This window comes from Mus caroli, unplaced genomic scaffold (assembly GCF_978045245.1).
Source record: "Mus caroli unplaced genomic scaffold, Mus_caroli_1 scaffold_2, whole genome shotgun sequence".
In the NCBI taxonomy this organism is placed as follows: domain Eukaryota; kingdom Metazoa; phylum Chordata; class Mammalia; order Rodentia; family Muridae; genus Mus; species Mus caroli.
The window spans coordinates 77,213,299-77,236,725 of NW_028227257.1; the positions used below are offsets into that span (position 1 = coordinate 77,213,299).

A 23,427-nucleotide genomic window follows, 5' to 3' on the forward strand; every position below is an offset into this window, starting at 1 on the left:
AGGGAATGCCAGCTGCAGACACATCCAGAGGTTTAGCAAAAGCACAACCTCATTTAGGGGTGGGCAGAAGTTACCCTGGGAAATGTCTCCTTAGATGAGGGGTCTCAGGGACACTCTGACACGAGTCACATATGACATGAGATGTCTGAGATTTATTCTTGTAGTTTTTTCAGCTTCCAGGACCACGTCAACCCCTGGGCCCAACCTGGCTTACTAACTAAGGTCTTCCACATGTAGTACACAGTCTGCATTGTAACAATCTGCTGAATGCATGCCTTTGGCTCAAAGCTGCTCACAGTCACTGCTCTCTTCACACTGTCCTTGACATATTGTCAGTGTTCTGTGAGTGTAGGGAGAAGGTTCTAAGGACAGATCCCAGCTTCAGACTCCATCTCTGACTCGGGGAATTTGTCTTTATAAGTTCCTTGGATGCCCTATCTCCTGCAGTCCTGCCTTCTTCATGAAGGCCTAAAGTCAGGAAAGAGCGTAAATACCACACAGATTAAGGCCTAATGTAAAACAAGCATCACAAAGTGCCCCCCACCTCAGAAAAAACAAAAACAAAAACCCCTCAACATGGGTATCCTGTTTTTTCTTCTCTTTGACTCAAGGAAATATTTACCATTGTAGAAATTTTGGGCCATCATATGGGGTGGTTTTTGTTTAGTTTTAAAACAAAAAATTTAGCATCCTTGCACGTCAACAAACATGGCACCCAGGGCACACTAACCACCAACTCTCAGTTTAGAGAAACAGGTCTGACCCAAGCTTGTGCTTTGTGATATAGCTATCGATTTTGCTAATACAGAAAACAGACCGACTCTGAATCACAGGTTTGGAGAGGGAGGCTGCAGAATGCTTTCTTTACTGCTCATTCTTCTATCAACTGAAGCATCAAGTATTGGTTTCTAGCAGAAGTCCTGCAAGCCACTGTGTGAACAACCTGAAGCAGGTTCAAGACAGTAGTAGAACACAGAGGGCACAGAAAACAAATGCCATAACGTCAGCAGGAGCCTGACTCTCTAGAGCCAACACTGCCATCAGAAACAACACAGCTCTGCCTAACCTAGTGATACCTGCTGGATAATTCTCTTATTGTGGACTTCATGTACCCTGTCCTGTTAGATTTTCCCAAATCAATGCAGTAACACAGCCCTACATTTTCACTTTCCACAAAAGAAACTGAAGCTCAGAAGGGTTTTAATAATGCCTCAGCCCTAAAAGTTCAGAACAGTTGATAGCAACAAAAACCAGACCTCTTTGGGTACTTGAGGTGTATGTGGGGAGTTGCTGACAGGAAGGGCCATTGAGGGCCTAAGATCCTTTTGTTGTTACCGTGTGGTTTTGGTTTTGAGGCCTCCTGACCACAAACTTGTGATATAGTATAGGATGGGCTCGATTTCTTGTCCTCCTACTCTCAGCCCTAGTTTGGGTAGGGCTGGGCACTGAAGCCAGGGGTTTATGCATACTAGGTAGGCACTCTACAACTGCGCTACATCCCCAGCCCCTCCTTGGAGTTTAATCATGACCTAGGTAAGTTGCACACATGTACCTATGTGACAATTCACTGGTCCCAGTTCAACATACAGGAAAAAACAATACTGTTACCTCAGATTACATGGCTGAGTCTGAAATGGAATTCAGGTCTCCCTGGCTCCAAAACCGGGGCTCTTGTCTCTGTCGCTTTACCACAGCCAGAGAAGAGGAGCTAGGCCTGAGAATTACTTGTACCCAGATGCCACTGACCTGGGAGCATGTGATTGGGCCATCTCAAATATCCTCCATGCTTCCCCGTGTTAAGGAAAAGGAACCATGGGTAGAGCAAAGCCGTAGGCAAGGGTTGTGATACTTGGCAGTAGCAATGAAAGCAGAGAGGACTAAGACCATCCCAAGGCAAACACTGTCAGCTCCAACCCTTGGAAAGAAAATCTCCCAGCTAATATGAATGCTCCCAAAGTGACTAATGAAAGCCTTCCATCTGGCCCAGCAAGGACAAAACAACCCTGTCTTTGTTCAGTGAGTTTAGACTCACACAGGCACTTATGCCCACGTGTTGGCCCAAACCTGAGAAGCAAGGCGACCTGAATATCCAGACTGTTCTGGGCTCTCTATAAAAGAAGGCCACTGTGGCTGGAAGAGGAAAGCCTTGGTACTCAGGTATTTTACCCAAAATCACAGGCAATCACAGAGAGCACCAAGGGAAGCTCCCAGCATAACCCAGGTGGTCCATAGCATGCTAATAATAAGTAGCCACCACCAAATGGGAACCCAGTCATTTTTAACCTCAGGTGCATTAATTTGATTTACCACAATCCTTCATCCATGACCACTTTTAATTAGCTATAATAATGTGAAATCACCCCCCAAGACAAAGCTAGAGCTGTGGCAAGCACAGACATCTAAACCACATGAGTCTCCCTCCCCATCTCCTTTTCCCTCCCCATAAGATATAGACAGCCGTTATCTGTGTTTGGCCCTCATCTTCCCTTTTCTGCTGTCTTGATTGATCTGACCTGTAATATATTCCTCAAGACCTTTTTCTTTTAACTTTATAAAGACTGAGCTTACATTTCTCACTATAGTTTTGCTAAGGTTCATCCCATTTCTTCTTCTTCTTCTTTTTTTTTAATCTATCCATTCACTGCCAAGTGAACCCACCCGAAGCGTGTCATAAAGCCATTGACTTTTAATTTCACCCTTTGAATCATGGACCCATCATTTGTCAGGTGAGGGATCGACTGCTGAACTGCACCTCCAACTCCAAATTTTAGCTTTACAAACCAGACAGTAGGTACAGCTTTTGGTCTAATATTACAAATTAAAATACAAGTGGGACTAGGGTATCATAGTTCAATAGTAAAGTGTTTGTCAGCCATACATAAGACACTGATTCTGGCCCTCGGGGCAGAAGAAAAAATAAACAAAGCATAGAAACCTGCCCAGAATTACACAAAGAAAGGAACCTAAACTGGACTGGCAAAGCCCAGACCTCTCCCTTAATGCTCATGGTGTATATGAGATATACATGGGCATATATCAGCACTGGGCCTACTCTACCACCATAATGGCTAATATCCTGGTTACCTATAGGCTAAGATTACATCAAATATTTTTGAAAGTATTATTCAATTCCTGTAACTATCCTCCAAAGTCAGTAGTAGTAGCTCTGTCTTACAGTGTAGACTGGGTAGTAGTGTAATTAAGCAGTTACTCATTAAGCAAGAAATAGACCCAGAATCTGAATGCAGGCAATCAGTGTACATAGTCCCACCCTTCAGCCCTTTAGAGGATGCTCCTCTGAGTGTGTCAGTTATCAGACTAAGACACATACCAACTAAAAATGGGCCTGTGTTTATGCCCCAGGTGATGGTAGCATTCTCAGAACCTGACCCATACATACACTAGGCCCATCTAGCAAGTATATCTGTGTGTAGGGGGTGAGTAGGGGAAGGAGCAGGGGTAAGAAAGAAGGACAGCAGATCAAAACATGAACAACTCACTGAAAAAGAGCAAACCAGTTTTAGCTGGGTCTGGAGGCAATTGAAATAGGAGACTAGAAGGGAATTAGCAATGCCTTGAGGAGAGAAAGCACAAAACATACTTTGTGGAAAACTCTGACATTTCTCTTACAGGACAGGAATTATTTGACCTATTCTAAGTAGCCTGCTGGTTTGGTTTTTTTTTTTTTTTTCATTTTTATTTACTTAGTATGTGTGTGTATACGTATGCATGCATCTGTGTCAAGGCACATGAGTGCAGGTCAGGGAATAACGTACAAGAGTTGGTTTCTCCTTTTACCACACAGGTTCTCAGGGATTGCATTCAGATCATCAGGCTTAGCAGATGTCTTTACATGCTGAGCTGTCTCAGCCGCCCTGTATACTGACTTTGATTCAAGCCTTCAGGATAGAAAGTAGAGCGTGAAGTCTGGTGGCAATAAAACTCAAACGGTTCTTTCACCTGCTTATGAGTGAGTGACCTTGGACTACCCACTTTAACTGTGCCTAGCCCTCATATTTTCATCTATGAAACACGATTAGTAACAGGCTCTTTAGCTCATAGTCTACAATGAGGATTCCACGAGACAATCAACAAAAATCATTGGAATCTTTCTCATCTCCCAGAAGGCACTGGACAGATATGACCATCCACTCATTGGGTGTGGCTGAGTGAACCGCACAAGACTGCCGACTTCTATTCTTTTTTCCAAGGCACTCCAAGCTCCTCCTTGAGTAGGTCTGATCATAGCCTCCATTCATTACTCAGGAGAGAAGAAGACACAGGCTAGCCTCAGATACTACCTCTAATCAGTCTCTCTCAGCCTAGACTTTGCCAGACTGATACACACTCAGAGGTTCCTGGCACAGAACCCCACTGATAACCAGTAAAGCCAGACAGTCTTCCATTTGCCTACTCATCGCAACCACTTGAGGAACACTGAAGAATACTGTCTAAACTTAAAATGCATGAAATTAGAAGGGGGGATATGGGAGGTACCAATGGGACAGGGAAGGAAACAAGAGATGGTAAGGGGGTAAACATGGTTATATATGGCAAGTACCCTACAAATATGTGAAAATGCCATGGCGAAACACAGTGCTTTGTAGAATTACTACACACAGAAAATGTGAACAGAAAATACAGTCACTACCAGGCATTAAAAAGAGTTAGTCTTGAAGGTAAAAATTGTCACCCAGATAACTCAGACCCAATTTGGGAGGTTTAAAATGAATATAGCCAGTTAAGTACCATTTTTAAGTGCCTCAAGGATGTTCCAGCAATCAGCCAGTCATATGGATGGTCAATATGTATTTGTATTTTTGGAAAGAGGAAGATATGTATGGGCTCAAATCAACACACACGCATATTCATTCTCTCTCTCTCTCTCTCTCTCTCTCTCTCTCTCTCTCTCTCCCTCCCTCCCTCCCTCCCTCCCTCCCTCCCTCCCTCCCTCCCTCCTTCCCTCCTATGAAGAATAGAGACTGTGCTGACAGTGGACCTCAACACAGGTCACAGCCAAAACAACTGGCAAGAAGAAATCAGCGTTGTCCTTTAACCAACCAGGAGTGATTTGTAGGTCTCCAGGGAAGCCACATAGGACAACAGCTTGTCAGCATTGGTCATGTTTCACAAACGGTGACAACACAGTGATGCAATATCCTGGCCTTGTGTCCTTCCTTTTCTTAGAAGTTCTCTTTGTGAATGGTTCCTCCCTCTAGAGCCAGGCATAGAAAGAGAGGAGAGGCGGAGTGGCAGCTGGATTCCTCCAATTTAGATATATGCCTTGTAATAAGTTTGACTAAGACGCCTGTATAGCCTGCACATAGTTCCAAGTTATTTGGAGTTTACCCCAAGTGTCAGATTTGGCACATCTAACTGTGGACAAATGAGTGGCAACTGCATAAACACATGGCTGTTCCACACCACAAATGAATCCTATAGAAAGAAGCCAGCTCTGATTACACTGCACTGCTGGGCAGTGCTGCTCACACAGCCTAACACAGCAGGAAGAAAGCAGGCTGGTGGTCACCTGTGAGCGTCTGGAATGACAACTGTGGTGTACTTTTTATCTCTGCCATCCAGGGAGAGAAGGACGAAGAGGAAAAAGAGCACACGGAGCTCATGTTATGCACATGTAATTTACACATGGCTTTGCGTGCTAGCTCCCCTCCAGGTCACGTCTCTGATTTAAACACTGGATCAGCAAATAGAAAGTACAAACAGCCCATGGCAGAGTAATAATCCCCAATGTCGTTTCTGGGGAACACAAAGGAGGAAGGTGGGAACTGCAGCTCACTCCTGTTAGTACTGTGTCAGTTCCATCAGAGGACGGTGAGACTGGACTAGGAGACTTTATTGTGTCCTATCTCACTGAGTCCTTAAAAGCACACGACCAGGTAGCTTCTCTGGATCACTCCCTTTCTACAGATGGGAGGACTGAAGTACAGAAAAGTTAAATCATCAGCTATGTTATCTAGGTAAGAGTGAATGGTCATGGGTGGAACCCAGGCCCCAAGTGTGAACAGATACTCTGCTCTCTACAGCTCAAGAGAAACCTCTCTTGATTCCAAAGATGTTCCTTCCAAATTTCCCCTCAGCCAAGAGCCCAACCAGGGCTCTTTTTGTCTCAATTCTCACAGCTCAGGATACAGAAGATGCACAGGGCATGAGAGACACTCAAACCCTGCAACTCTGGGGTAGTTTCAAGAGTCTCTGATGATCACCCGCTGTCTTGGTGGTAGCTTCCCAGGTAGTGCTGCCAGGCTGGCTTTGGGCAAGAGGCCCTCAAAAGGAACACACCCAGAGCATGAAAGGAGCAGACAGTTCCACAGAGAAAGGGAGCTCTGCATTGTCTGACGTGACCAGGAAGTCATTCAATAAACCAGAGAGGATAGCCCAGAATCTGAAAGAAGCAGAGTCTAAACCTGAGGACACACATCCTGGTGAAGGCAGCAGCAATAGTATCAACTCCATCCATTTAGAGTGTTTAAGGGTTACTTACAAACGACTACCTTTGACTGAATAAAGTGCCTTCACGGATACCCTGGCCTCCACTGAAGGAATGTGTCACAAGCTTTGTCAACACTGTGTAACAGGCATTGTTTTATGCACATTTAACCATTTTGTTTAACCCTGGTGGAATCCCCATGAGGTATTTCTAAAACCATTTCACTGACAAGGGAACTTTTTCAGAGAAGTTAAGTGACTTGCCCTAGGCTACACAGCTTTGAAACCATAAAATATAACCTTGTGCGAGGGGTCCAAAGGTTAGAGCCACAAAAATCAATGCCCTTAATCTCTCCTCCCATGAATCTTCCTACTTCTGCAAACAGAGGGGTCTCTGAGAAGCTGGGGAATAGTTAAGATTTTAGATCCGTGAAAACCCAGAAAGCTGGCCCAAGTGACCAGCTGGTGACCTGCAGTCTAATGGCATGTTGTCTCGTAGAGCTGTCTGTGATGATGGACGTGTTCTATATCTGCCTTGTCCAGCAGCCACTGGGCATGCGTGCTGATGGAGTACTGGAAAGGAGGCTTGTGTGAGATGTTTAACAGTATCGAATTTTATTATGTTTAAAACTTAATGGCCCACATGTGGCTATGGCCGCATTATTGAGGAGTGACTTTAAAGCTCTTCATACATGTTCCTAGGCACCACAAGAGGAAGGTTGTGAGAAACCCCTGGCTTCCCTGGGGCAGCCCTTGTGTGAGTGGGGGAAAAAAAGAAAAATAAAATTCACTTCAGAGCTCTAATCTTGGAAACTCTGCAGCCAGAGGAGAGAAACGGCCAAGTCCTAAACAAATGGCCTCTCACCACCCCCACCCCCATAAGAGACAAATTAAATGCAGAAAAGGCCCCAACTTAGTTACTCGGGAAAGGCTGCTACCTTCTGTGAGGATGGATGCTTTGGCTTAGGATGACACAGGACTCAAGTAAGGTAGAAAGGGACGAGCCAGAAGAGTAAACAAGAGGAGGCCAGGCGTTCTCTGAGGTGACATAAATCCAGAGGAAATGGGCTCAAGGAGGCAGACGCCTCCAAACATTCTTCCTCTTGAACTATTTTAGGCAAGCACTCAGTTTCTCAGAGGTCATTTCATTCACTTCACCGGAGAGAAGGGTCCGGCTTTAAATAGGCAGAGGAGCACCTCCAGAACAGGCCCTGTGGCAGCCAGCACCCCGCCACAGCAGGCTATTTTAAGGCACCTAAATGGCTCCCTGTTCTAAGCATAAGGGGCACCTGGGCCTTGCTGCAGTTTCTCTCTCACCCTCCTTACCAACCCCATCATTTCTTTGCTAATAAAATCACCCTGTGCTTCTCTCCACCCAGACACTTCTGAGGACAGGGGAAGGGAGGCAGCACGGTGAAGGAGGACTCAAGCTAGGCCATCCTGTTTTGATCAATGATATTCAGGGGGTTTCTCTGAGCTTCAAGCTCTTCAGCAAGACTACATGCAGAATACACACAATGGCAGAACCACATGGCCCAAGACATGGGAAGCACACAGCCCAGGTACACACTGTAAGGCTCAGCACTTGGTAGTTTAAGTGCTGGACATGGGAGTTGACACTATGGTCTGCTGGCTTCTCTGGTGAAGGAGGACACATGCGTAGTTGGGAACTCAAGAATCTGAAGGAAGGCTGCCTCGGTTTCATTATATGACTTGTGAGAGAGACCTGAGCCGGTTACTTAAGCTCTTTAGACAGTTTCTGCATCCTAGAGATGAAATTAACAGCTTTACCAGTTGATTAAGCATCATGACCTCACAGCAGCACTGCCGTTCCAGATCTAACTTTGCCCTTCCCAGGTAAGCCCAGCACTCCAGGCTTCTCTTGGAGCTCTCCGGGGAGCTCTGTGGATGAGGAGCGATCCAAGCATCATAGCTAAGGAGTGAAGGAAAGCCATCAGCCTGGGTGGGGCAGGAACAAGCACTCCAGAACAGTGATGCTCTGCCCACTAATAACAGCTAATGTCTGAGTGCTAGCCGTGTACCAGACGGTCCCAAGCACTCTCCCCACACCATCTGAGCCCTTTTCCACACCATTTCCTTCGGAGTTTCTGAAGGAAGGCCCTTATATTAGTCACAGACACACATATTTTTAAGCTCTCCAGGTGATGATAACATGAATCTACTGCTGGGAATTAATGAAAGAGCTACTTGATGAGAACTGTGATATCCCCATTAATAGCAGAGGAAAATTGAGACACCAGATGGTCAGGCAGTGGCAACCATAAGATCCCATCCATAGCTACCCTATGCCCCCACCTTCTGAGGAGCAGGCCCTTGGATATACACAGTATCCTATGAACACCCTTTCAATATCAATTCCTGACTCACTCATGACTGATTTGCAAGAATCCAAAGCTGCCTGAACATGGGTTCTAGTTTTTCCAGAAGTGAAGAACATGTACGTAAAGTTACAAGTAGTTCACAGGACAAGTGGACCTAATTAAACAGATCACGTGTTAATGACTGAAAACAGTAGAGCTGATCACCTTGGTGTAGGCTATTGGCCATCTACAAAGGGGCTTCTTTAGGCTAACAATGGAAGATGTTAAATAGACATTAACCCTCTCTTGCCCAAGTCCTGACCAGTCTTGTTGGGCTATGCCTCTGGAAAAATAGCTCTGAGTACAGCTATTCAATCTATTACACGACTGAGAAAGTATAAGGTGGCCTTGCCTCCTCCCCAGCTTCTTACTTACTATCTCTGTAGATTACATCTGGGACAAACATCCAAATCTACACTTAGTCTCTGGCTTAATCCTGCCCCTTCAATACTTCAGTGAAGCCTGGCCCATAAGCCTTACTGTCACTCAGTTTTTCCTCTCTTAACTCACATATCAGACTGTAGGTAAATACCATTGGCTCTGACCATACACACATCCATGACCAACCTGTCCAAGTCCCACCCTCACTTTGCCCCTCTTTTACCTCAGTGATTGCAAACCCCTCTCCCCTGATCATCTCATTTCTACACTTGATACTAAAAGTCCATTCCCAACAGGGCAGAGAGAATAACCTTCTTAAACTGCAAATCGAATTGTGTCAATCAGCTCAAGTTCATCACAGCACACTCAGCCTTAAAGACATGGCACTGTTATGCAATAACACTGTGTTGTTTCCTCTTCTCCCTCCTTCTGCTCCATGAGGAACCCAACCACACTCATCTACAGCAACCAGGAACACTTCCTTGTTATTCCCTCTACTGGGAGCTGCTTTCTCCAGCCATGAGGGCCCTTACTGTGGCTCCTCCATTGTGCCTCCTGTCCTCGCTTTCAGCCATGCTCCCCAGAACACTGCCCAGTCCACCAAAAGTCTTCAGTAAATATTTGCTGAACAAATGATGCACCGCAAACTGAACTTTCCTCCTAGCTCCTAACCCAGAGTCCCTACGCACTGTAATCTCCCCAGAGAGTAGCTAAATAGACAATATCATCTGTGAGACTTTACAAAGGTCCCATGAGAGGGGGATATTCTGATGATTCTCAGGGCAGCTCTACCCCGGGGCCTTGTATTACACTCCTGTATTGAATCCCAGCACAGTTCTGGCTTGTCCTGCTTGCCCTGGGAGGATTAAGTCCAAAAGAACAGCTGTGAGCAATTTGCTTTCCAATTTTGTCTCCGTGTATAACTTGATCTACCCAGCTCTGAGATGAAGAAGAAACCACCAGGTCCCCAGTTCATACAAAGGGACCCCTGCCTTATCTGGAACACTTCATTGATTTTCCTTAGGATTTGAGAGGTGGATAGGGAGGAGAAGGGCACAAGCTTATTTAATCTCGCCTCTCATCCTAACCTCCCAAGTCCTGCTCAAACTCTGGGACTGAGGAGAGAAGTTAAAGCCTGCACACCTCAGGACAACAAGCTCTGCATCTTGGCTTTTTAGAACTCCTGGCCTCCTGTCATCCTCAGTGACTCTCATTTCCCCTCCTTTTTGAAAAACCAGGCATGCCAACCCCAACAAACAGCATTTAAAAATATCGTGCTGGCTTGGGCAGCACTGCCTCTACATTCCTCACAATGCCTATCTGTGTCCCAAGTAGGACAGAGAAGGGTGTAGAGTATTTTTTTCTAGCTTCTCCCCTACTATAAATACCCTAGTCTGGGTAGGCAGGCTTCAAACACCAGCTGTATGAAGTCACCTCGGGGCTGGACCTCACCACAGTGCTGGCCTGCCAGGGCCTGGACACAGCTGTCGAGCAGTTTATGTCAGCCAGAAGTACATAGAACTCATCCTTCTGGGAGAAGGCAAAGCAAAACCTAAGTGTAACAATCATAGCAAATGCTAATGTTAAAAAGATGGCGTCTAGTCTCACCAGCGGACAGCTTGCTTCAGCCAGGCCCTTTTCTTTCCTCAGGATACTAACTACAGGGGTCAATCCCAGGGAACTGATTTCACAGAGTTCCTGTGGGGTCCAGAAAATTTCCAGAGACAGAATGGCCCCCAGAGACTCTAGTCCAACCTTCTCATACCACAGAGATCCAAAAAAACTGGGGTGATTCACTCCAGTCACAGAGAAGGCAAGTTCCTGCCCAGAACTTTCTCGATCCAAGTCTATAGTTCTCTGTGCTGGATTGTTCTAGACACTGTTGTATACAGTTTGCTTAGTATGTAAACGTCAACTTATAACTTTCCTCATAATGAGATCAGAAAATACTGATCTCATACTTTAGAAGGGTTATACCAAAAAGTTGTCCACAAAAAGGGCTAGGGTGTAGCTTGGTGGAAGAGCACAGGCCCTGGGCTGGACCCAGTGCTTGAAAAACAAGCTTTCAACAAAAGCTTTTGTTGGGATGGTTATCCTGTCTCACACTCCCAGAGGTTCAGTTTCATCTCTCCCTGGACTCAGGTTTCTATTGCCAGGACTTCCAAGTTCAGTCTCCCTACTTAAATTTTGTCCTCATGAAACTCTTCTTAGCTAACATTTAGAAAGAAAGACTTTCAAATCATTTACTACATATGAGTCTATCTGTAGTTCTGCAATATCCTCATGAAATTTATTGTTTTCAAGTGACAAGAAAATTTCTTCAGTACACTGGGGTCAGGAAAAGGACACACACACACACACACAACCTACCTAAGGTATTAGCCAACCCAGTATGATCTCTGCATTTTGCTGTCAGGGCTCTACTGAACTCTAGGGAGTCCAACCCTGATTAAGATGAATTATAAAATGCTTCTATGATCTCAAGCATGTAACACAGAAATCTCTACTAATATTCTAGAAACACATCAACAAGAGCTAGAAAACAACTCCACATCAAAAATGAGCTGTCAGCTGCTAAGCCTATACTGGAAATTGAGCACACCAAGTTGTCTAAAGTTGAAGTCAACAAAGAGGAGTAAGACCCTTTTAGCTCATCTTGTTTGAGGCTGTTCCTTACTTCCATAGTGTAGAATTCTGCAAAAATAAACACTGTAGTCTACTTTAAAAAGTTTACCACTCCCAACCTTTATTACGTACAGGGATCACTTTAGCCCAGAGAACTAATCAAGTCGGAAGTCAAGTTCAACAAGAGAAATGAGGTTCTCCCTTTAGTTCAAGTTTGCTCATTTAAAAGTCTTGTATTACTTTCACAGCTACAACAGCAGACGGGTGCATTTTTGAGGTCAAACTTTCAATCAACAAGAAGGGTAACAGGAGGTCTGGGTTGTGGTTAGGCTGAGCAGCAGAGCAGACACACTCCATTTCTGAATTATAAAAATAAGTTTTGGAAAACTCTCATCCAACACTTTGGCAGCCTTCTTCACATCTGGATAAAAGATGTGAGTTGTTGGTGTTTTTTTTTTTTTTAACTTTTTCCTGTGTTATCTCCTCTACTCTCCCTTGTTATGTAGCTGAGTCTCCCAGCCAACCAGGTTCACTTGCTGTCATTCAAAAATGCATGCATTGGCTTGTAGGTCTTTCCCACACAGTCTCTTCTTTCTCTTTCTTGGTCGAGGCTCTGTTGTCCACGTCTGCATTGGCTCACAGGCTCCATCTCCTACAAGGAGCCCCACTCCCTTCCAACCACTAGGGTGCCCACCTTACCACCTTTGTATAGCTTCAAAACCTTCATCTATGGACTGGAAACTATAGCTCCCTTGCAGAGAAGCTGAAAGAAATTAGCCCATGAAAAGTCCAAAGATGGGTAACATTGTGCAATTAGTGGGGGCTATCAGCACTGTTTCCATATTGCTTTAAACAAGATGCCAAGCTTCTTTGCCGCTAACCATATGCATGCTATGCTGTCCCTCTTAGATCACAAACTCCTCAAACAACGCTGCTTGTCCTCCAATCCTTCTTGTTTGCCTTGCACACAGCCACTGTCCGCAAAGTAGATCACAGAGGGTACTGGGGCATTTCTCAGGCTAAACTTGGGCTATGTTTCTCCATCTCCTCCCTTCCAACTCAACAAGCAACTCCAAACAAACAAAGCTGAAAACCCATTTTGGTTGTTTTTAAAAACAGGCAAAGCCAGGCACGGTGCTATAAGCCTGTAAGCCCCTCAGTCAGGGAGTAAAAAAAAAAAAAAAGGAGGGTCAGGACCTTGAAGTCATCTTCAGCCACACAGTAGTTTCTAGGCATGTCCAGTCTACTAAGACTCTGCCTGAAAACAAAAAAGAACAATCAACAAGGTGCTCGTATCACAGATGAGTAAAACAGGAATCACCTGCCATTCGCATGGCTCGAAAATCGGGTCCAATCAGCCAAATCCAATATCCACAACAAAACTGCTCCCGCAGAGTCTGGAGCAGTAAACAGGGATTGCTCTTGTTATCTTGACAGAGGTGGGCAAGTACTCAGTGGGAGAAAGCTAACCTCACTGCCAGACTGCATGTCCTAGGGACAGTCCACCTTGAGCAGAGCAAGAAGGTGATTTTTCCAGACTCCATAACTTCTTCCTACCTCCGGAAACCAATTATTAGTCATCAAGGAGAGCCTTGTGACTAACACTTGCAACCCGGGATCTGGGTCATGCTCCACCCTACATGAGAAACTCAAGTAGCATGAGTCTTTAGCAGAAGGGAAGAAAATTAATGCATTCAATTAGAGTTTGTATTTTTTTTAAGTCTCTTATAGAGATGCTTATTAAATATTCACAGTCATCTCATGAGTTGGCTATTACAGTCCTACCTTGCAGAGCCGTGCTTTCCAATCAAGGGTGAATTTGTTCCCCATGGAACATCTGGAAATGTTGGGAGATACTTTGGGTTGTCCCAACAACTGGTGGCAAGAGGGTGTTATGAAGCATCTTGCAATGCACAGGACAGCCTCATGACAAACATCATTCAGTACCAAACGCCAACAGTGCCAACTTTGTTACCGAGAAAGAAGCTAAGTCACAGAAGTTAAAGAATTTGCCCTACATCCCACAGGTGAGGCGAGGAGAAATCATACTCAGCAGCCTCACCCCAGGCTGTGCTCTCTCTAAACCCTCAGAATCCTTAACATCCCTGGGTCATTGATACTCATCAGGTGCAAGCACCCTGAGCAGACGAATGGGCCTCTCTTTGGGTAGGAGAAAAAAGAAACTTGGGGTGATTTGCTCGAGGACATGGGTTCACTGATAGGCAAAGCAGCTTGGGAGGTGCAACCTGTGGTCTAAAAGCCGTATCACCTTGGCACAGTGCTGTGCTGATTAGTTTTTGTCCTATGCTCTGAATACAAAATACAGTGGGCAGCTGGACACATTGTTGCACTCTAAGGGAATCAATGTACCCTTCAGAAAGGCTCTTCTGGGCCTGGAAGATGGCTCACTCAGGCTGGGTCACTGGGGCTCACTGAAGCCAGTACAGCCTATTCAACAAGCTCTAGCCAGGTCACAGAGAGACTGTCTCAAAACAGACAAGGTGGACAGCACCTGAAGAGTAACACCAGAGGTTTAAGACTTCGGGCTTCCACATGCACACCCACCCACATATACAGACTCATGTATGCACACCCAGAAAGAAAGAGACGGGATTGGTTGATTCTTCTGCACCTCTCCCCCATTGGAGGACCATTGGCCTATTGTTGAAGTAGCTTTTGCAGCTTTCCCGCCCTTGCATGTCCATGCATCCCAAGCTCCTTCACCCCTCTTAACCGAAGAGCATCACTCTGGCAACCCTTCAGCTTTTCCATACAGCTGAACATATTGATCGTCTAGCAGCTGCAACTTGGTAAAGAACTCCCCTCTGGGGCAGCCACCCTCCCTGCCTCTTCAAAGTAGGAATAATGGTGCCTTCAAGTTAATGGCATCTCCATTGTTCACTCTCTGAGCCTGGAAAGCATTGGCTGGTCTGAGAAGTTTAAGATGCCTAGCCATGGTAGGCCATTTACAATTAAGATCTATAAGAAGTAACATTGTTGCTGTGCGTTTGACCCAACCTGACATCTGAAGAGTCAAACACTGACCTGTTCCTTGCTACTTCGGATTCTATGATTCTTTATAGAAAAAGTGCAGACTTGGGGTTTGAGCAAAATAGGGGTTAGCCCTGGCCCTGCCACCATCACTGAGCTTCAAGACATGAGCTGTTGAGGATCTCTCTGTGAAAAGCATCCTATGCACATCGAGTTGATGGGAACGCAGCAAGATTACTAATCAGAAGAACTTTCAACTCAGTCCTCCCATTGACTGCTCTGCTGCCTGCTGGATATCTGCTATAAAACTCCACCACACTGGGTATCCCACATGAAAGGCGTCTCTCTAACCTGAAGCCCTCCAACTCACTTCCCACTCATCCTATCTCAGGGCTTGGGAAGCACCTAGGAATTAGGATAGCCACCAACTGAATGATGTCCTCCTCATGACCTGCCCACCGTCAAATGATGCTTCTGTTCATCAAGAGCTTGGACTTATGGGGAAGGGTTCTTCTAACATGTAAAAAGAATTTAAATGCAAATTTTGGAGTGACGCACACTGTGTGGCAAAAACCTATAGGCAGCCCTACACTAGCAGAATACCTGAAAGTTAGATATTGTGCAGGTTCAGGGGAGACAGTGAAGCCTCTGAGGTCACAATCGGATGGAGAGGCAAGAGCAGGAAAGGATTCAAGAACATACCCTGAGTGCTGTAGACATGTCAAAGATACTTGGCTCTTCCAGCTCAGAGTGGGGAAGTCAGGTAAAGCTTTGTAGAAGGGGCCTAACAATCCCAGCTTGTTACTCATGCTACCTAAGGCAGGGGCTGTATTTCTGGGCAACCGGGGGAGGGGGGAGGATAAATTAGTTTTCATTTCCAAAGCTTGCTTTGTTTTAGTTCTACAAGCTCCCTTGGCTATAACACAACAGTCAGAAAGAAGGGAGGAGCCCTCCTTGCTCAGTCTACCCAGGTGTTAAAACTGATTAAACAGCAACTCACAACTCCATTAACCCTTGCTCCTTTGGCTAATTATCCCAGTGGAAATCCATCCTACAATCTCTTTGACAAATGAAGGCTACAGCCAGAATTTCCATTCCTGCTTTAAACACAGCCTCTTTATTTCTTGGCTGAAAATGAGATGTTGACACTTGTCTCGGATGGTAAATAAGTGAATAATTCAGAAAACTCCTTAGTCATTGTTTGCAACCAAAATGCTCCTTAAACAGTAGTGTTCATATTATCAATTACTAGTAATGAAATTTCAGAGAGGCCTTCCTTAATTGCCACTCAAACTGTCCCCACCTATCCCATTAAAAAAAAAAAATTGAAAATGCCACTTGGTAGGAGGAGCAGAAAGAGCCAGCCTGGGTTTTATAAATGTGTTAAAGAAAAGAAAAAGAAAAACAAAAAGAAGAAGAAGAAGAACACCCCCCCACACACACACACACAGAGTAAAACGGCTCAGTAGGTGAAGGCAAATACCGCCAAGCCAAGGTCAATCCCAAACCTACACAGTGGAAAGCACTCACTCCAAGATGTCCTATGACATCTACATGTGCCATTGAACGCAAATGCCCCCTCAACACAATAAATAAATATAATTTAAAAAATGTAGACCTGAACACCACCACCACCATTATTATGAGTAAATCTTTGTTTCCGTTTTCTTGTTCCTCCACTGGATCACACACTTTGAGGATCAGTACATCAGCACTGAATCCACCGCAGTGGTAGCAGTGGGGTGCCGTCAGTGACGAGTGCGTGTTTGTTGATTGCATTGCTACTATTTATTGAGCCTTTACTGCATGCTAAGATCTTTTTGATTTCTATCCTCATGCCAATCTCATGAGCTAGGTATTATTATCCTTCATTTTACAGATTACAAAACAGAGGCCTTGAACTATTAAGAATTTTGCCCCCAAGTCCATCATAGAGGTAGGCTTTAAACTCTTACATTTGCCACCGTGACAGAGCATGTACACACTCCACATACTGCTCTGGAATAAGAGTGTTCTCAGCACTAACCCATCATTTAACTGAAAAAAAAAAAAGAAGAAATTGAATTCTCTCAAAGACCACGATCACTCAGGAAATCTTAGTATGAAAAGTGGTCAGGAAGGAACCTAGAAAGGCTGTTCTGAATCAAACCTGCACATAAGAGTTCCTTGAGAAAGAGAGGACTGAGGGAGGGAGTGGAAGAGAGATGATTCTATTTTCTGCCAGTCCCCTGTTTATGAATACCACTCTGTTAAAGAGGTTTCTCTGCTTCCCATAAGGAAGTCATGAAGATCTCAGGGTTTAATGACTCCGCCCTGGGATCCAAGACATCAATACCAAATGATCAACAACGTATAACTCCTGCTGCTCCGTGGAGCTGGGATCCTATTTTATAAACACTACAGAACTTTTATCATCCATCTCAGGCTGAACAAAACCATATTTGTCTGGCATCCTGAGTAATGGACTAGAATAGATGGACTAGAGCTCTTAAGCTCCTTGTTGGAAGACATTAAAGGTTTAAGAGCTCTCTATAGCTGAGTCAAATGCATGTGCCCATGCTGTGTAATTAGCAAGCATAACAACAATACATATATAATTTAAAGGGAAGACCCAGCAGGACAAGAATACCAACCAGCACTCTCCCTTCCCATATGTAGGCATTCCCCACTCAGTCTTCAGCTGTATAAACTGTAACCTTGCTGGCTTGGGGGCCACTTTAATATAAAAAATGTTTGGAACTCTTCATTTCTTTGCTAAGTGGTTTAGGCTTCTCTCTGAAGACAGCTTTCCAACATATGCAATTCATTGCTTCTCTAGCAAACATTCATTTCACTGTCTGAGGGGATTTAATAAATCAGCCTAGTCGCTGGTTAGTGAGACCACCCCCTAGTTTTTATGTACGAGAAGTGGGCATCGAAGTTACGAAGGGGACGACAACAGTTGCCTCGCCTTAGAGACCAGCAAACTCAGAGGGAGGACTCTTGGGTGCTGAGCATCCTAGGGAAAGGAAGTATTCCTGCCTGTGTGAGGTAAAGGTCAAGTCATGGGGGCAGCAAAACCTCACTATCCAGTAAAGAAGTCCCAAGCGGTTTTGTAAGCAATGCTCTTTGCTAGCGGGAACTTAGAAGAACCGATCTCTGACCACTTCGAACTTGCAGGTACTCCAACAGGCAGCTACTCTTCTAAGCCTTGGATTGCAGTCAGAAAAAGGCATTCAGCATGCTGGGCTCTGGCTGAGCATGAGGACATGCAGGGCTTTGTTTTGTGCCCATCATTAGTATAATTTGGCTTATGGGGTTAGGGTTTACCTGCCTTTCCCCAAGAGGCTTTATTCCCCAAGTTTGGTCCAGGCCCCACTATACTGAGGGCCTCCCTCAGTACAGAACTCTTTCCCCTGGGCAATGACAACTGGATGGAAATCCCCTTGCCCTCCACTTCCTCTCCTGGAACTGGTGTTCCCAGTGCTGAAGCCACAAATTTAAAGTATGAAGCATGATTATCAGTGGTGACATCATCAACTCTTGGATTGACCTCAACTCTGACCTAAGAGCAGGAACACTGAAAGACAAATATTCTCATTCCAAGAATGTCCTGTGGTAGTGCCAGAAATGAAACCCAAGACAAGGAATATCAAAATAAGCTACACCGAGTAAATACAGTGTCTTCCACACTGGGCCTAGCAGGTCAGCTGCTCTCATTGAAGGCTGACGAAACAACGCTGTGTAGCATGCCAGATTCAAAGTCCAGTTTTATTATTTAATATCTGTGCAATCTAAGCAAGGGACTAAAAGGTTGAGCCCCTTTGTATAACGGGGATAACACTATAGGCAATTTATATCTTGAAAAGACAAAGCATTTATCTGTTCTCACACCACAATCAACACAGAGCGTGTATTTTTTTTCTATCTCCCAAAGTGTGGAGACTCCTCCACGGACACGCAAACATGTCAAAGCACACACAGCTGGGTGTCCTCTAGTTCAACTCAATTAAACCCTGACACTATGAGGAGATAACCCCAGGTCTTACTCTTAAGGTCAGTCCGGCCACAAGTCCGACCAATTGGCTGTAAATACTCTCTTCTGATTTAGTATGCTAGAGAGGCTCACAGACTTTAGGGAGGCACTTACCCATTTCCTGGCTTGTTTATAAAGGTTACAAGGCCTCAGGTGAAGACCCCCATAGGACAGCATGAGGAGGGTGAGTCCCTTGTCCTTCCGGTGTTCAGCTACCCAGAAGCACCAGGAACCTTCTCTTGAGATTTGTGTTTGTTTGTTTGTTTATGAAGACGTTATTATACATGCATGATTGATTAGAATCTTGGCCACTGATTGATCATCAGTTTAACCTTCTGTCTTGCCTCACCCCTCTTGTGGGAGGCTGGGGATAGAAGTCAGAAGGTACTAACCCTTTAAAGACTGCTTTATTCTTTCTGGTGACTAATCCCCACCCTGAAACTACCTACAGGTGGCAAGCTCTTACTTAGTCATTGCCATACAAGAATATATTTTCATTTTGGAGTTTCCAGGAATTTTAGGGGTTGTATGCAGAAAATGGGGACAAAAACCTAAACATACAGTTCACAGTTTCACACTGCCAATAGACACTGGCTAGTTTATAAAAGTGGTCATCATATACAGAGTGCTAAGTACAGTGACTATTACTGGTATTCTACATTTTATCGTTCTAAATTTTGCTATCCTGAGTATGTTAAGCCACATTGTTCTAAAGCTTAGCTACCATGAGTATGTTAAGCCACGTCTAATTTGACTTTTCTCCCTTTCCAGGATCCACCTGGTCTCCTCCATTACCTGCGTATTTACCACTGAAAGCTGCACACAAAGTGACCCTTCTAATTGGACCATAAGGTTGGTCCATCTTAAATAATACATGGTGGCCACCCCTGAAGCTGGTGTCAGATAAGCAGTCTGCTGTTGAATGCATGTCGTGCTCTAAACTGCCACAGCAAACGGCAAGTGGTTTGTTTTCACCCTTGGCTCTGAAGCCTTGCAATGCCTTCAGTTGGGGTGCAGCTACCCAGTGCTTAGTTTTCTAGACTCCACACCGTGCAGCTGCCCATCCCCCACACTCCATTCCCATAATGCGGTTTACTGAGCCTGTCATCTTTCCTTTCAGGAAAGCCTAAAAGGTTGTGCATTTAATTTAACATGAGGTTTTAATCAAATGCTTACTTGGCTAATGACAGCTGGAAAATTCAGCCCCAGAAGCCAGCGTGTGGCTCTTTCTGGGAAGCAGACTCAAGAGTCTCTGGTTTCCCTCACCTCTGGGCACATAGTATTAAGAGCTGGGAGCTCTCCCTCCACCTCCCGTCAAGAGGCCTGACTATGAGCACCATTAAGCCCAGGGTGCATGCAGCACCAGAACCTGGGCTCTCCATTCTAATCTACCCATCCCATTTATCCAAGGCTCGGATGTTGAGAGTACAGACCCCTGGGCTGCTTGCTGCCACCGTGCTGAGACAACACCAGAAGAACCACAGTAATCTACCTATGGTGGGGTGAAAAATAGACTCCTAGAGATCCAACTAACAGGGCAAACCGTAGCAGGGCAGCAAGCCTCACTTTAGAGGGTTCAGGAGTAGTTTGGTCCACGCACTCATTCTCACTCAATTAGTGTACAGTCAACAGAACACTAACCACGACTTTATCCTCAAAAGTTAGACACCTAAAACAACCTTTGACAAGATTTCCACTTAAGAATTCTCCCAGAATTCCATTTCTCTCAGAGACGTGCGTGATTCACTTCACAGCTTGCTCCTAAGAAAATCCACTCCTGGGGTGGCCCACCCAGCCTGTAGGTCAAAGTTCCCTTCACCCACACCCCCTCGTGCTTACCATTGGCGTTCTTGCCACAGATGAGATGCTCATAGGGTTGCAGGACTCCCCAGAGCTCGGCGTCGTTGTTGATGACCATCTCCAAGGCCTCAGCGGATACCTCTCCACCTCCTGCCCCTCCTCCATCTGGGCTCTGGCTCGCCAGCACCCTGGCCCGGATCTCCTCCACCAGGTTCTCCATGCAAGCCGTTAGCGAGATGGCCGCGTACTCATGGATGCGCACGGAGATGCGAGTGTCCACCATCCAACGGAAGAAGCGGCCCACGGAGAAAGTGAGGCCGCAGCGCGCCGACTTGCCGCGGCGCAGCCCATCCCCAGCGCTCATGCTGTAGAGGGACAACGCCTTGACCGCTGCCAGTGCGCAGCTCTCGGCCAGCGCCCAGCTGTGCACCAGGCGCACCGCACTCTGCACCTCGAAGCGGGTGCACTTAGCGTGCAGCACGCTAAGGCGCTGCGCCTCCCGGGCCACGCGGATGAGCGCCCGGCGGAGGAGTCCGGCCAAACGCCTCACAGCCTCGGCGGAGAACGAGGGCAGCCTCCGGCCGCCGACGCTTTTGCGGAGCACCCGGGCCACGTCTCCCTCGGTCCAAGGGAACTCCTCCAGCTCCGGGAGCCGCGGGCAGCGGGAGAAGAGGTCGGCCACTTCGGGATCCTCGGGCAGCACTGTGTTCACCGTGTCCCAGCTGTTGTGGCGGCTGTTCATGGAGCCGGAGTAGCACCACCAGGCCGCCCCGCGGTGCTGCTGCGCCGAAGAGTTGAGCGCCTGCGAGTTGGACTTGGAAGACGAAAGGCTGAGCGAGCGGCAGGAGTCGCCGGCCCCATACCCGGAGTCCAAGGTCAAGTCCTCCAGAGTCTTCAATGTGGAGCTGTACGTCCCGGCCATGGGGAGCCTCCGCGCGCGGCCTCGCCGAGCGAGGGGCTCTCACTGTTCCATGCCCACTTGCCCCGGGGGAAGGGGGCGGAAACCAGCTCTAGGCTCTCGGAGGCGCCCTCCGTGCTCGCCGCGCCGCGTCTCGGGGCCGCAGCATCGCCCGCGCACAGGCCGCGGGAAGGTAGGCGAAGCTCTCAGCCGGCCGGAGCCCGACGCCGTCCGCGTCCAGTCGCCCCGCTGTCAGCGAGCGGGCTTCCCCGCCCTCCTCCTCTGAACTCCGGCCGCCAGCTCTCAGCTTCCCTTACAGAGCGTCCGGAGAGTCCGTCACCACAGAAAGCATCCCGAGAAAACGGGGCGGCCACCGAAGAGCGAGGCGCCCGAGGTCCGTCCGGGACCAGCCGCTGGGAAAGCGCTCCACAAACTTCTACGGGGCGCGGGTTACAGACACAGATAGGTCCTCTGGAGCGGCCCGCATGCAAATACACCCGGGCGGTTCACCAATCATCAGCCACGCCGGGCAAGAGCTATGCCAATGGTTTCCGAGAGGGGCGGGAAATATGCAAATCACTGAGAATGGGGTGTAGCGGGTGGGTGTGGCTGAGGAGGGTGGGGGGAGAGAACAAGCGAGCAAGCTGGCAAGGAGGTGGGGCGCAGAGACCCAGAAAGCTGGGGGAACCAGAAAACAGGCTCCAGCGCTGAGGACTAAAAGATAAACGAAAAGGAAAAGCCCCTATGTGCTGTCCCTTTCCCGCCTTCTAGGCTTTAGACTTAGGCAGGCAGCTCCTTGTAAAGCTGTGAGCACCCAGCCCAGGGAAGTAGGAAAAGAAAACTGGGAGGAGACCCGACTCACCTTTCTTGTCGACTTTCTACCAAGCCCCTCCTCCTTCTCTTTTGAGAAATGAAAAGCTATTTATGTTTGGAGGGAAGGGGAGCACCTCTGCTTCTCTTCTCAGATCTATCTAGTTTTGTTTATATTGACTTTAGGCTCCAATCGGAACAGACTATCTTAAACTGGGACCTGAAAATGGCCCAGCACTCAGAGGCCTGTGATCACACCCCTGTATAGGTCCACTGTTTTCCAAGGATTACCTAGAAGGTGGGAGTCCAAATCTAAAGAATGAACGGCTTTCCTCTTACCGGTGTACTTTCAGGCGGATCCTTTTTGTCCGAGGTGGGAGGGGATGCCTGAAAAGGAACCAGATGAAAAACGAGGACCTGCGCTGAACACCTCGTGCATGCCGGTGTTCCCTTTTAAGGACTTGCTGGCGTGATGTGCGGGTCCGCAGGTCTTTTCCCCACTCGGGACTCGGTGCCTCCTGTGTACAGTGAATTGCTGTCCTTCCAGTAGCGCCCAGGTGCACCCCAAGCGGCTCGCTAGAGAGCTACTGATTGCATAGATCCACGCCCAGCTCTCGGAGGACCAGCTGCTCCCCCATAACTATTCACACGCACGTGCACAAGCGTGCACCAGCCCCCCTCCAGCAGGACTGCAAAATCAAAGCGCGGATTGTGCACAACGTTCGTCCCAAGTCCTCTTCGCCAGCTTCTGAATAGCTCCTTTGTGCTGTACTTTACAGTTCTGACCTTGGGCCGTGAGTTGGATACGAACTAGAAAAGTCTGGTTTGTCTCTTTCCTTAAATTAATGATCCCTTTCCCCATAAAGCGATTTTTTTATTTGGCAGTTTTACTTAATTTTTCCTTTCCTGGGGTACATGAGACGTTGCCTCCTGATGGTTAGAATTGGAAACAGAGTCAAGGACGGAAGTACTGTGCAAGGCATAAGCCATCAAATTAACAGAGTCACATTTTATAGAGGCGAAATTAAAAGTTAAATTAGAGGTTCAACTTGTCAGAAAACACGAAAAAACGTTTGATG

The 23,427-nt window shown here is 46.7% G+C and overlaps 1 protein-coding gene across 1 annotated transcript in view; it reads right to left on the reverse strand.

Moving 5' to 3' along the window:
* The window catches only part of Abtb2 (ankyrin repeat and BTB domain containing 2), a 151,641-nt gene extending 129,653 nt beyond the window's left edge, over positions 1–21,988 (reverse strand). Inside the window, exon 1 of the mRNA XM_021179050.3 lies at positions 20,680–21,988. Within this exon, the coding sequence (XP_021034709.1) occupies positions 20,680–21,562 (883 nt within the window). The 5' untranslated portion in view covers positions 21,563–21,988. The remainder of the gene's footprint in view (positions 1–20,679) is intronic.
* Positions 21,989–23,427: the final 1,439 nt, after the last annotated feature.